Source organism: Nothobranchius furzeri, chromosome 19 (genome assembly GCF_043380555.1).
Source record: "Nothobranchius furzeri strain GRZ-AD chromosome 19, NfurGRZ-RIMD1, whole genome shotgun sequence".
Lineage (NCBI taxonomy): Eukaryota > Metazoa > Chordata > Actinopteri > Cyprinodontiformes > Nothobranchiidae > Nothobranchius > Nothobranchius furzeri.
Genome location: NC_091759.1, coordinates 13,387,470 through 13,399,946, shown reverse-complemented (window position 1 = coordinate 13,399,946; position 12,477 = coordinate 13,387,470). Strand labels below are relative to the sequence as shown.

Genomic DNA, 12,477 nt, shown 5'->3' with positions numbered 1-12,477 from the left:
GATTTAATTTGGTGATATTCTAAAAAGCTATTCTTATCTATTCCAAATTGGGAGACTATTCTATTAAATGGGATGAAGTCCAATCCTTCATATATGTGTTCCAGGTATAGGATTCCTTTATTTTTTCCAGTCCGGAAGGTTCATCATTTGGTTATTTAGGAAAATATCAGGATTGTTCCAGATAGGTGTGCATCTGCATGGTACTAGTGAAGACTCTGTCATTTTAAGATACTCCCACCATGCTGTCAGAGAGGTGCTGATACTAATTCTTTTGAAGCTTTCATGTTTTCTTATGCTTGAGCTAATAAATGGTAAGTCTGAATGCTCTATCGTATTGCAAAGTGTCTGTTCTATATCTAACCAGGACTCATCTAGTGGGTTATCTTTCAACCATCTTGGTATATATTGCAGCCTGTTGGCTAAGAAATAATAATAAAAGTGTGGGCAGAGTATTTTAAAGACCTCCTCAATTTTGAGCTCTCAATATGAATCAGTGTTCTACAATTTATTACCCTTTGGAAGAAGCAGCTATGTCAGAACTCGGGGACTGGATAATTTTGGGATTTCCCTGGGTGTGTCAGTTGAGGGCATCTGGGGGAGCCCATCACTCTTTCAGGGGACCCAGGCTCCCCCTAGCTCCCCCATAATTTCAATTCTGCCAAAGTCCTTAGACATTTGTTAAATCTTGTATAAACTACTATTGATACAAGTTCAGTCAGCAAACTGTCCGGTTGTCTTATAGTAATTTGAATTTAAGTGCACCTGTCTGTCTGTCTTAGAATAGACCCACTTTGAATATTAAAGGCCAAATATATTCCCTCTCTTCGAGGAGGTACTATGCTGAGTTTGTTTTTATTCCAACACATTTTAAACACTGCTTTTGAGTGAAATTGTTTTGTTTGTCACACAGTGTGGAAGCAAAATATAAATCCCCAAGCTTTAATTTGTGTCCTTGCTGTTATTGTTTCCACAAAAGACTTCCGTATCCACTTTCGTGGACATTTTGTCCCCCCACCCCCCCACCCCCCACCACCACACACACACACACACACCACACCCCCTTACCTGATTCGATCTGGCACACGATGGGTTTGGTTGCCGTCGCCCTGGCAGTTACCAGCGTACTGTGCCCTGCTGTTTGGCCCCTGGTCTCTCCTTAGAGCCATCGCCCCATGAGTGAGTACTGAAACTCCCTTGGCGATTCGCCTGAAGGATCAGCAAGACAATAGTGTGATAATGGGGCACTTTAAAGGTCTTTTCTGGCATGATCAAGTTCAAGGGGATTTCTGAACAGGAAACGGAGACTGAGTGGACGTGAGTCATGGTTGCTTGAATGAAGCTGCAACAAGGATTCCCACAGAGAAATAGAATAGAATAAAAAACTTTATAACTTCAAGTTGGTCTGGAAAAAAAACCCATCTGAATGAAAACATGGATGATGGCTATGAAATGATGAGTATAAAATTAAAGTGTGGTTAAACACTACAGTGTACAACTTGTAATAATAATAATAATCATAATAATCATAATAATAATAAATGCCTCATTTAGATTACCCAAAGTGCAAACTATGACACTTCCTGTGATGTTTTGAGGGATAATTCTGTAGCTGCAATCTAAACTCAACCATCTAACTTTTAATGAAATGAGACAAATAGGCTAATACATTAAAATAAACAGAAAAGCCACAAAAGATCTGACTTGAAAAATATTGTGGTCAGCTTAAAACAACAGTCCACTAAATTTGCATTCATTTCATTTTTTATAATTCACTAAATTAACAGTTAAGAAAACTGTGATGCTAAATATAGCAGCTGATGTTCACCTTTAATCAAGAACAAATCACTTTCTAAATTTATTCCTGTGCTGAATAAATAAAAATAACTTGTTTTTGTCTCACGTTGATCAGACTTTGATTTGAAGAAAGCTCTTGATAAATGGCACTGAAAAAAAATAGTCGCTAGAAAAAATGTTAACTAAAAATAATTAAAACAATACTTCCTGCATCCTGAATGCTGCAAACCTCAACAGTGAGGAAGGAAATACGATTGGATGTGAGGTCACAAAACATGTAAAAGCTTAAGTTCAGTGCAGAACAATTTCAGAGTAGATGAACGTGCAGAACAAGACCGGTGAGAGAGTTGTTAAACAATACAGAACAAAAGGGGAAAAGCTAATAAAACTGTTGAATTATCAGCTTCTGCTGGAGTGAAAGCTTTTTTTATGAAGATCAGTAGCATGTTCACATATTCCTTATTGTGTTATATTAGTGTATTGATTATTCAAATTCTTGCCACTTAATCCATGTCAATGAAATAACAAAAACACCAAAGTCAGTAAAGAGATTTAAAATAATGCTAATTAGAAGACATAGGGCAAAGACATAAATGAAAAACAACTAAATACATAATTTTTTCTATGCCTTTAAAAGAGAAGAAAATGATGTACAAACAAATACAATGTGTTTTCAAAGAGCTTTTAAAATTTTATGAAAATAAAAGAATACCAACAAAACTGTCTCTGCTGGTTAGTCTAGCGCCGCTCCGTAGATTCAGTAGGTCTGCCGTTGGCTCTGCTAAGTTTAGAACCGGCCAATCACAGCACACTATGTTTGTAGAGAGATGTTGGTCAGGCTTAGCACCAAAACTACAAAAATGATGGCAGCTCAGAGTTTGGTATTTATTTATTTAACTTATATTTTTCTTCCCAGGAGGATAAACTGCTTGAGATGTGGCATCTCGTTTTCGAGCAGGTACTCCTACCATACAACAAGTAAAGAATAAGGAGGCAAAGTGGTTAAACCATAACAAACTAAGAGAAATAATAACAATAATAATAATAACACTTGCTGTGGCTTACCCCATGTATCTGTAGGCATATTTGTAACAACACATATAAAATACACATACACAATCATTAACAAATAAAAATTTAACAATAGAAAAACAACATTAATTGAGTGCGGCTACGATATTAAACACAACAGGCAAAACAATTACAAGTTGGCTTCACATGCTCATAAATGGAATTACGAAATAAACAACATGGGCTGTCACCTTACCGTTGTAACATCCAGCAATGGTCAGTTTTAGGTATAGTTTGACCTTTCAACATCTATTCAACATCTGGTCAAACAGGAGACACAAGACTGCATGTGTTCCCTTTAAATGAGCCTGCCTTCATACCAGCTGGAGCTCACAGACTGCATCTCTGGCAGCAGATAACTACATGTGAACAATAACTTTCTTACCAAAGGCCTCCACATAAGGAACACTCCAGCTCGGATCAGTTGCTAAATTCAAGAATGATTTCTTAAATTAATATGAACTTCTTCCATGACTTACAATATAGATAATCATTAAATAAACGTTTGTTTATTGCTACTTATAATAATTATATTATAATGAAATGCTTCATTATTCTGTGCTCAATGATTGAAGTTTGAAATGAATGTTATGTCTACAATGACTGCAATGTGGTTCCGCAGGTTTATGTGGCAAAGGTCATAACATCTGCACTCACACCATAACAAGTAAGGTTACGTCTTTGAGTGATTCTGCTACGTTATTTGTGTGGTTTTGTCACTATATGCTGATCCACTTAGCGCTGAAGCCATTTCTGATTTAGCACCAGAGCTAATCAGCTTTGACCGAGGACTGATCAACCGAGGTTAGTCCGCTGGGTATCCGCCGCGATACCGGACGTTTCCGAAGCTTATACCGGATTATACCAGGCAGAGACCTGAAGCTGCAGTTGTAATCCGACTCAGATCGTGCATTATTCCCTTTAACTTGTCTCAAGCACCGGCTGCTACATTAGCTCCGGGTGGAGGGGTGACGTAACGATGTACCATACCATTTAACATTCCGCTATCCCGACAAATTAAATTACGAGAACCTGTGGAAGGCATACCGTGTGGTCAAAGAGGTTAATTCCCTTGTGAATTTATGCCTAGACGCCTGATCAAGTGATCAAGGCCTGACGCTGAGGTGGCTATATAGAGTTAGCGTTAGCTGTTTAGCCCAGAGATAAAACACTGAAGCTCCTTCAAGTTTTGTCAACAATCTGCCGCAGCGAACCTGCGTCTCCACTCAAATCCCTCCGGGGTATACTTTGTGGCTTTATAAATCGATGAATTTATGCCGATAATTCTAAAAGAACAGCTTATTTACTACGTTCTTTTATTTGGTCAAACAGGAGACACAAAACTGCATGTGTTCCCTTTAAATGAACCTGCCTTCATACCAGTAGGAGCTCACAGACTCTGTAGCTCTGGCAACAGATAACGACATGTCAACAATAACTTTCTTCCCCAAGGCCTCCACATAAGGAACACTCCAGCTCGGATCAGTTGCTAAATTCAAGAATGATTTCCTAAATCAACATGAACTTCTTCCATGACTCATAATATAGATAATCATTAAGTACACGTTTGTTTATTGCTACTTATAATAATCATATTATAGTGAAATGCTTCATTAATCTGTGCTCAATGATTGAAGTTTGAAATGAATGTTATGTCTACAATGACTGCAATGTGGTTCCGCAGGTTTATATGGCAAAGGTCATAACATTTGCACTCACACCATAACAAGTACGGTTACGTTAAACTCTGACACATAAATAGTCTTTTACCCAGTCAGAACATCCGGTCAAAGAAGGCGTGTTTCTGTGTTGTCTTGGTAACATCTCTCAAGCCGGTCAGCCTTTGATTGGTTGTGTAAATCATAACATCAAAACCTTCAAACTGGATCACTCTGTGTGATTCGGCAGTTCCAGAGAAAGCTTCAGACCGGCCAGCTGAAGCACACCTCTTTAACCCATCAAAGATTTTGACATGTCGTCAAAACCTTTTTGCACCTGCAAAGCTGATGAACAACAGTTCCTGCAAAACAAGATGATATTGCTTGCATCCCCTGTGATGGGACAGCAGAGGAGCCAAGGTCTACCCGAGGCCCCTGAACCTGGGCCAGCCACTGCTGCATGTTCCTGTCTTCTTCCCGGCAGCATACATGTCAGGACCCGACCCCCAAGGCCCCACCCAGATCCCCACAAGGGGCCGGCCACCCCCACAACCCCGAGCCCCCACCCAGACCCGCCCAGGGGCAATGCAGCTGCCAGGCAGCGACCCATGGCCGCTGCCAAGATCTCCAAGGGGCCCCACTCACAACCGCCAGTAGTCCACCCCCCGAGGCAACCCAAGCACCTCCAGAGGGGGGCAACAGCCCCCCAGTCCCAGACACCCCCAGTGAACCCACCTCCAGGGAACATCCGGATACTCCAAACTCAGACCCTCCACCCCCTCACCCACATCATCATGCAGGACAATATCAACTGTCCCCCATCATCGCTATGTGATGGAACCGATCAAAGGAGTCCAGAGAGATTGATCTGAAGTGGAAGCAGAGGCTAAATCAAGTGTAATATGATCTAACAAAAGATTTCTATACTGGTTAATGCAGAGAGTTTCTCTATTTTTCCAATTCACGAGGATAGTTTTCTTAGCGATGCATATGGCAGTCAGAACCACATGAACCAAAGATGTTTCAATCGGGACATCTTCCAGGTTTCCCAGTAAACAAAGAGAGGAAATCTCCACTTTCCGACTGCTGGCGCTCATTTTCTCACCGTCTTCGTCGTACTCTCCTCTCTCTCTCTCGCCTTTTTCCTCCTCCTCATTCCCTCTCGTCTCCCTCCACCCGCATGTGCTCTGCTGTGTGTCTGAGTCGATCCTCCCACTTCCCCGCCCCTGCTGCTCTGTGTGTGGACAGTCTGGACACGCAGTTACACAAGTTGACCAATCGCCTGTAGGTTTCACCAAAGCAAGAGGGGAATGGGGAGGGGACGGCTCCCAATGACGAGCCGGCTCCCGTCGTTCACTTCAAAGAGCCGGCTCTTAGAGCCGGATCGTTCGCGACCGACACATCACTACAACAATAATATGTTTATTTCCATTAAAGGAAATTTTGGTGAAGATGGCTTCAAAATGCACCGGTTTGACTAAAGGAACAATGACCTGAGACATCAGACTAGAGGAGACATAGGTGGCAACCCCGCCCCCCTAGACCCTCTATCCGCATGAAATAAAACATAATTGTCAAGAAATATGTGATTGTCTGGGATGTTTCCATTTAACCAAGTCTCCGACACTGTAATTATTTTTGGTTTATTATAGCCAAACCAAGCCTTTAATAAATCAATCTTATAATAAACTTCTAATGTTTACATGAATTATGTGTACACCTTTAACCATAATGGACTACTGAAAGTAAAACAGAGGTATAAAGGTAACCGCCACAGCAAGCAAGCACAAAACAAAACAAACAAAAATATAAAACAAAACATAATCTTAAGCTGATCTTTAATGTAAATCCAAAAGAGTGGCTTAGTCAAAACATAAGTAGCTGGAAAAATAAAAATAAACAGACCTTATCACGAAGGTTCACTGTAGGGTAAAACAGAAGCCCGCAGCTCTGGAGCAGAGACAAAATAATTAATATAATCAGTGCCGTTACACGCCCAAAGCTGGTCCACGCTCTCCCATAGAGTTTCTAGAGGCATCAGAACCCAAAAAGTCCAGATACTTTTTGGCCTCCGTGGGGTCAGTAAAAAAAGAGTTGATCTGCACCATTGATCAGTTTAATATTAGCCGGGTAAAGAAGAAAAGCTTGTAGCCCCATAGCACGAGCCCCGTTCAATACAGGGAAACAACGGCGTCTGCGTTGAGCAGTATCGTCACTGTAGCCTGCCGCAAATCGAATAGGTTTGCCGGCCAACATCACCTCAGACTTCCTTGTCAAAGCCAGGATCCGATCTCTATCCTCCGCCCGGAGAAAACGGACCACCATGGTCCGAGAAGAAGCAGAGCCGCAGGGGGACCAACCCGCCGTGCCTGTGTCATATCAGGAGGGGAAGCCGCCAGATCGGGAAACCACTGCGTGATGTTAGACTTCAAATAGGATAGAGCGATGTTGAGCTCCATCCCATCTTTCAAAATAAAGATCCGGAGGTTATTCCTTCTGCTTTGATCCTCCAGGGCAGCAAGCGTCTTGTGGATCTTCAACAGATCGGCGTTGAGAGACATGGAAGTGTCCTCCACTCGGATCATTCTCTCTTGAAGTAGGGAAGTAGTTTGATTTTGTGATTCAAGCTCTTTTGTGTGGTTATCAAGTGGGGATCTTATGGAGCCAAGTTGAGTGTAAAGACGGTCAAACCGCTCTTTGGCGTGCTCCTCCGCCTTGGAAATTTTTTTTGTAAAATAGTCTCCAGTGACTCCTTGTTTAGCACATCAACTGCCACGTCAGCGCCAACTTCAAGGCCTTTTGGCTGTTTCTTTTGTTGACGTTTAGGAGACATATTACTAAGATTTAAACAAAATAATGTTGCTCAGAACTCAGGATCTGCTGCAATTTAAAGAGTGAACTTAACCCTTTGATGCATGAATTATGAAATCTTCAACCATGATTTTTTTAACAATTTTTTTCATTCATCTTCAGGTGTGAATGAAACAAATTTCAACAAATTTTTTTTGTAAAATTTTATAATTTACAAATAATTTCTTACATGTCCACCTCAGTGGACAGCGTGCAATCTGAACATGAAACATGTTGGCTTGGCTTACTGAAGTCCAAATGGAGGGGCTCAAATGCAATAAAGTCTTCAGCAGCTGTGCTTAATAGCAAAAACAAATAAATAACAGTTTTGAGTACCTGTCCACTGTAGTGACTATTATGCATCAAAGGGTTAAGCCAGCCTTCAAAATACATAAATGTTCAGAATCCAGCAATTTATGACAATTAAGCAGGGAGCGGCACCAATCAAATCAACCACTCACTCTGTCATCTTGGAGAATTTGTCATAAAGTTGTTTGTTGAAATAGGACTCAAAATGGTTTTTACGGCTGTGGTGTGGAGCAAGTGCGAGATGTTTGTTTATTTGGCAGATGCTTTTATCCAAAGCGACATACAGTTAATTATTTTTTTACCTATAGGGCACGTTGGTGTGACTAATAAACTGAGCAGGGCAGACATACAAAAACAGATGAGGACTTAAAGAGAACTGGAAAACAAATTAAGACACATATTATATAAACAAGACACGAGAACTAAATACTGAAGGAACTGCACTAAACAGGACAGCTAATACATAATAGACAGAATACGATGAACATGGAAACATTTAACTGAACTAGAAGGGCTGGTAGAGAAACTAGACCATGAGCAAGAAATGCGATAATACTTGAACCAAATAAGAAATCTAAGAAAAGGAGGGAAAACAGTGAAGGGCTGGGGCTGAGGAGTGGCTAAAGCAGCAGGGGATGAATGAAAACATCTAAGGAGACACTGGGGTCAAGGATGAAGGACACACGAGGAGGAGAACCAACATAAATACAGAATGAACTAAAACAAACTGGGAAGGGATATGAGGCACGGGATGACATGGACAGGACATGGCAGAACCAACTTTAGCTGGTTTAGATGTGGGCTTTTTTATGACAGTTGAGGAAATAGAATTACTTCAGTCCTTAATTTAGAAAGAAGGCAAAGTATGATGGACTGCCCTGTTGACTGATTTCCATAGTGATCGTGTTTGGTGATCTGATTGGTCCTATCACTGTCCAACTGTGTGTGTAGACTGTTTGAAAGACAATAGCAGATTCTACCTTTTCAACTGAGCAGTTTCTATGTGTTTTGACCAGACTATACATTCACATGCAGGACGGGTTGCCAGGCTAACAAAATAAGCTTTTTTAAAGAAAAAGGAAGTAAAAAAGGCATAATGACATAATAAAGTCTGAGTGTTGCCTTCAATCCTTGTGGAACATGTTCCATTCGTACAGTTTTCTGACTTTTCTGAAAGAAAGTAGATGTTGAACTTGTGATGGAAATGAAAGTCCTATCTGGCAGAAAATGATATGTTGAATCAGCTTAACAAGCTAATGATAATTCAATTTGATAGAAGGCACGAAAGAGCCCAAGTCTGCAAGTTTTGGGTTGTTTCATTAAAATGTCCGTGAAACTGGCTCAGGCGCATGTTTTTTTATGTATGTGTGTGTGTGTTTGTGTGTGTGTGTGTGTGTGTGTGTGTGTGTGTGTGTGTGTGTATGTGTATGTGTGTGTGTGTGTGTGTGTGTGTGTGTGTGTGTGTGTGTGTGTGCGCGCGCGCGCGTGCATGTGTGTAATCTTTTGAACATTCCAGCAGCAGCTTTCTTTAGACAGTGCAGCAAAAAAAAAAAAAAAAAAAAGAAATCTAGCTTTAGTTTGCAGTTTTCCGTCCAACAGAGGCACGGATGACGGTGTCAGATTCATTTCAATTATTCAGCTGAGAAACTTTAATGGTCTCTATGATGGATCCGTTGTCATGAAAAATCCACACTCAACAAAAACCTGCTGGGTTCGTTTGTTCACTGACCAAACAGAAAAGTTTTTGCTGGAGATTAGAGCATCAAATTTCCATTGATTAAACTCCGCCCACTCGCTTTATGAAAACTAAATTCAGTATATTAAATATTGATTGAAAACTATTGAGTTGATCGTATAGGCTGTCTTTATTATACACATTTTGTCTAAAGATGTCTTAATTTTGCCATACTGGTTTTGTTGTTTGTTTTAAAGAAAAAAAAACATTCTTATCCATATTTTGCATTCTGGAGATTAATTTTGCACTCATTTAGTTTAATTCTTCTGATGTTTTTTCCCTCACCTCTCTTGTCATTCAACACTTTGAGCATCTGTTTATAATTTACTCGTCAGCTTATTTTGTGTAATATTTGTCTGCCTTTTAGCCTTTCTGCCAGATTCTTGCTTTGACTGTTCTCATTCATGACCGATTCTCTAAATTCTGCATTTCTCTCGATTCCATGTTTTGAGAATGTTTGTAACCCATATCAGATGTAGCCTTCCTCATTCACCTAGCTGGTTTCAAATTCAATTCAATTCAAAAATACTTTATTAATCCCAGAGGGAAATTGATTGCTGTAGTAGCTCAGAATAATAATAATAATAATAATAATAATAATAAAGTAATCAAAGAGTTGTTGTATATCACAATGGCTGTTGGCAGGAAGGATCTCCAGTAGCGGTCAGTGTTGCAGACAAACTGAAGAAGCCTCTGACTGAAGACACTCTTCCGTTGTCGGACAGTCTTGTGAAGAGAATGCTCAGGGTTGTCCATCATTTTCTTGATTCTCTGGAGAATCCTTCTTTGCATCATCTCCTCCAGCGGTTCTGAAACTGCCGAAACTCTGGCTGAGTCCTTGAAAGGGCTTGGAGTTCCTCCATCTTGTTGGCCAGTGATCTCACATTGCCCATTATGATCGATGGAAGAGATGGTTTGAATTTCCTCTTTCTCTGTCTTCGTTTTGCTCCCGCTCTGCACCCACGCTTCTTGTGTTTTAGCTCATTTGGGATTTGTGGCTTCAGTTGAGGTATTATTTCAACCTTCCCAATGTAAATAAGCTGCTCCCGATTGTAAACCAGCTTGTTGCCATGGTTACGCATCATAACAAATGCTCAAAAAGTGAAAAAAAATAGCAGTAAAAATCCTCCAAGCTTCACAGCACCAGAAACAGAAAAGTAAAATGTCCAAAAATACAGTTTTTCTTGAAAAACTAGAAGAAAAAATGTCCAAAAAAGGCAAAACTTACATATAGTCAACAGAGCTACTCCAACATGCAGCCACCCAGATCAGCGCAGTTCTGGAATTAAATACTCAATTCAAATATTTTCACTAAGATTTGATTTGATAACCCAGTGGTGTAAATATGATCATCCTCAGCCTCCAGTGAACGTTGTTTGGTTCTGATGTGACCCACGTGCACAGATGAAGACATGTTCACATGCAGCATGCTGTGTGTGTGAAATAAACATGGATGCTTTGTATGTCAGCTGCTTCCTGTCTCCTCTGTGGTAGAAATGTGACATCTGTCACAGTTCATGGACATAAAGCTTAAAGAGCAAGTCACCCCCTACAATAAACTTACTTCACTCCCACTTCATGTTTGAAAAATGCAACAAATGCTGTTGCTTGGCAGACCGAGAGGGCGGAGCCGCTAACAAATACACACACACAGACTCACAATGGCATTATGACATCATAATATACCAGATGACATCATAGCATACCTCTTAGCCAATAGCGGTGGCAGATTTAAATTCAAATACAGTGCAGAATTTTTCCCTGACGACGGCGCAACACTGACAGTTTTAGGCAGAATATTTGAAATTTAACCAAGATGCACTGAACTGCCAAATTATTGACTACACGTGTCTGTAGCATGATTAGACACTCCTTTATATAGTTTATCAGCAAAAAAAAGTGATTTGGTGGTGACTTGCTCTTTAAGTGAAATGTCTTGTGACCATTTGGACTGAGGTTGCTATGAAAAGCATGAGAACCACATATAAAAATGACATTATATGAAAAAAAATTAATGAAAGTGTGCTGTTCAGACTGTCATTAAACTTCTAATCAGGGTGAATTTTGTTTGCAGAATGAATGTAGCCAACATGGCTCATCTGTGTTATTGCAGCTACTGAATCTAAGTTTGCCGTAGCGACCCAAGACTACACAACAGTGGCTTAGCAAGATTGTCGTTGGGCCCCAAGCAGAATGACTTGCTGTTCAGTGCAGACTAGGAAGTCAAGCAGGGATGGGGGATTCAAATGAGGAAGTGTGCTGCGACTGAGCAGATGAAGGGGAGGGAGTGTGAGAAAACCAACAGTCCTGTCGAATGGCAGCTTTCACTGTCTCACTTCCTGCGTGGTTCCGATTTCAAAGTTTGTTTGTGCTCTGGGGGCCCCAAGCAACTGCCTGCCCTGCCTGATGGGATGCAGAACCTCTGCCAGAAACATGACACACTGTTACTATGAATTGTAACAATATGTTGTCATTTAATGATTTTTTTTTACAAAGAAAAAGAAAAAGATGTACAAATCTCTAGTCATTGAAGACCCTGGTGCATCATTTTCAGGAACTAGAAGTGAGCCACTTCACAGTTGAGCTTTAGATGGCAGAATTTTTGAGTCTTATTTGCTGATATTTGGACATTTCCCATCTGATTGGCTAACAGCAAATGCAACTCTACCCATGACCCTGTTTATTTTTGCAGTGTTGACGTTTTATCTTCACAAATAAAACAAATGGAAGAGTTCTGCCGTGTGGTGAATTTGCTGATGCTAACAGTTAGCTTCGACTAACAAAGACCCCCTCTGCTGTTTCCTGGATGCTAAATCAACAACAGCCTTGCCTGTGGCGAGTCAAGATGGATGACTCCATGAATGTTAAATGACAGTGTGTCTTAGGTCTGTTCAGCTGAAGGATTTAAATGGCAATCATCATCAAGTGTACTGTAAGATTTTTGTCAGTTGAGACAAATTTATCCTTATCTGACGCCAAGGCAGCCTCTCAATGCTGCTTCAACACACCCCCACGAAAGGAGGAATGCTGACAGATGCTGTGTCCCGACCTTCCCCCCCT

At 40.6% G+C, this 12,477-nt stretch overlaps 1 protein-coding gene across 1 annotated transcript in view; it reads right to left on the bottom strand.

Moving 5' to 3' along the window:
* The window catches only part of grin2da (glutamate receptor, ionotropic, N-methyl D-aspartate 2D, a), a 341,018-nt gene that overhangs the window by 139,944 nt on the left and 188,597 nt on the right, over nucleotides 1-12,477 (bottom strand). Inside the window, exon 6 of the mRNA XM_015973318.3 lies at nucleotides 1,066-1,206. Coding sequence (XP_015828804.1) covers nucleotides 1,066-1,206 — 141 coding nt within the window. The remainder of the gene's footprint in view (nucleotides 1-1,065; nucleotides 1,207-12,477) is intronic.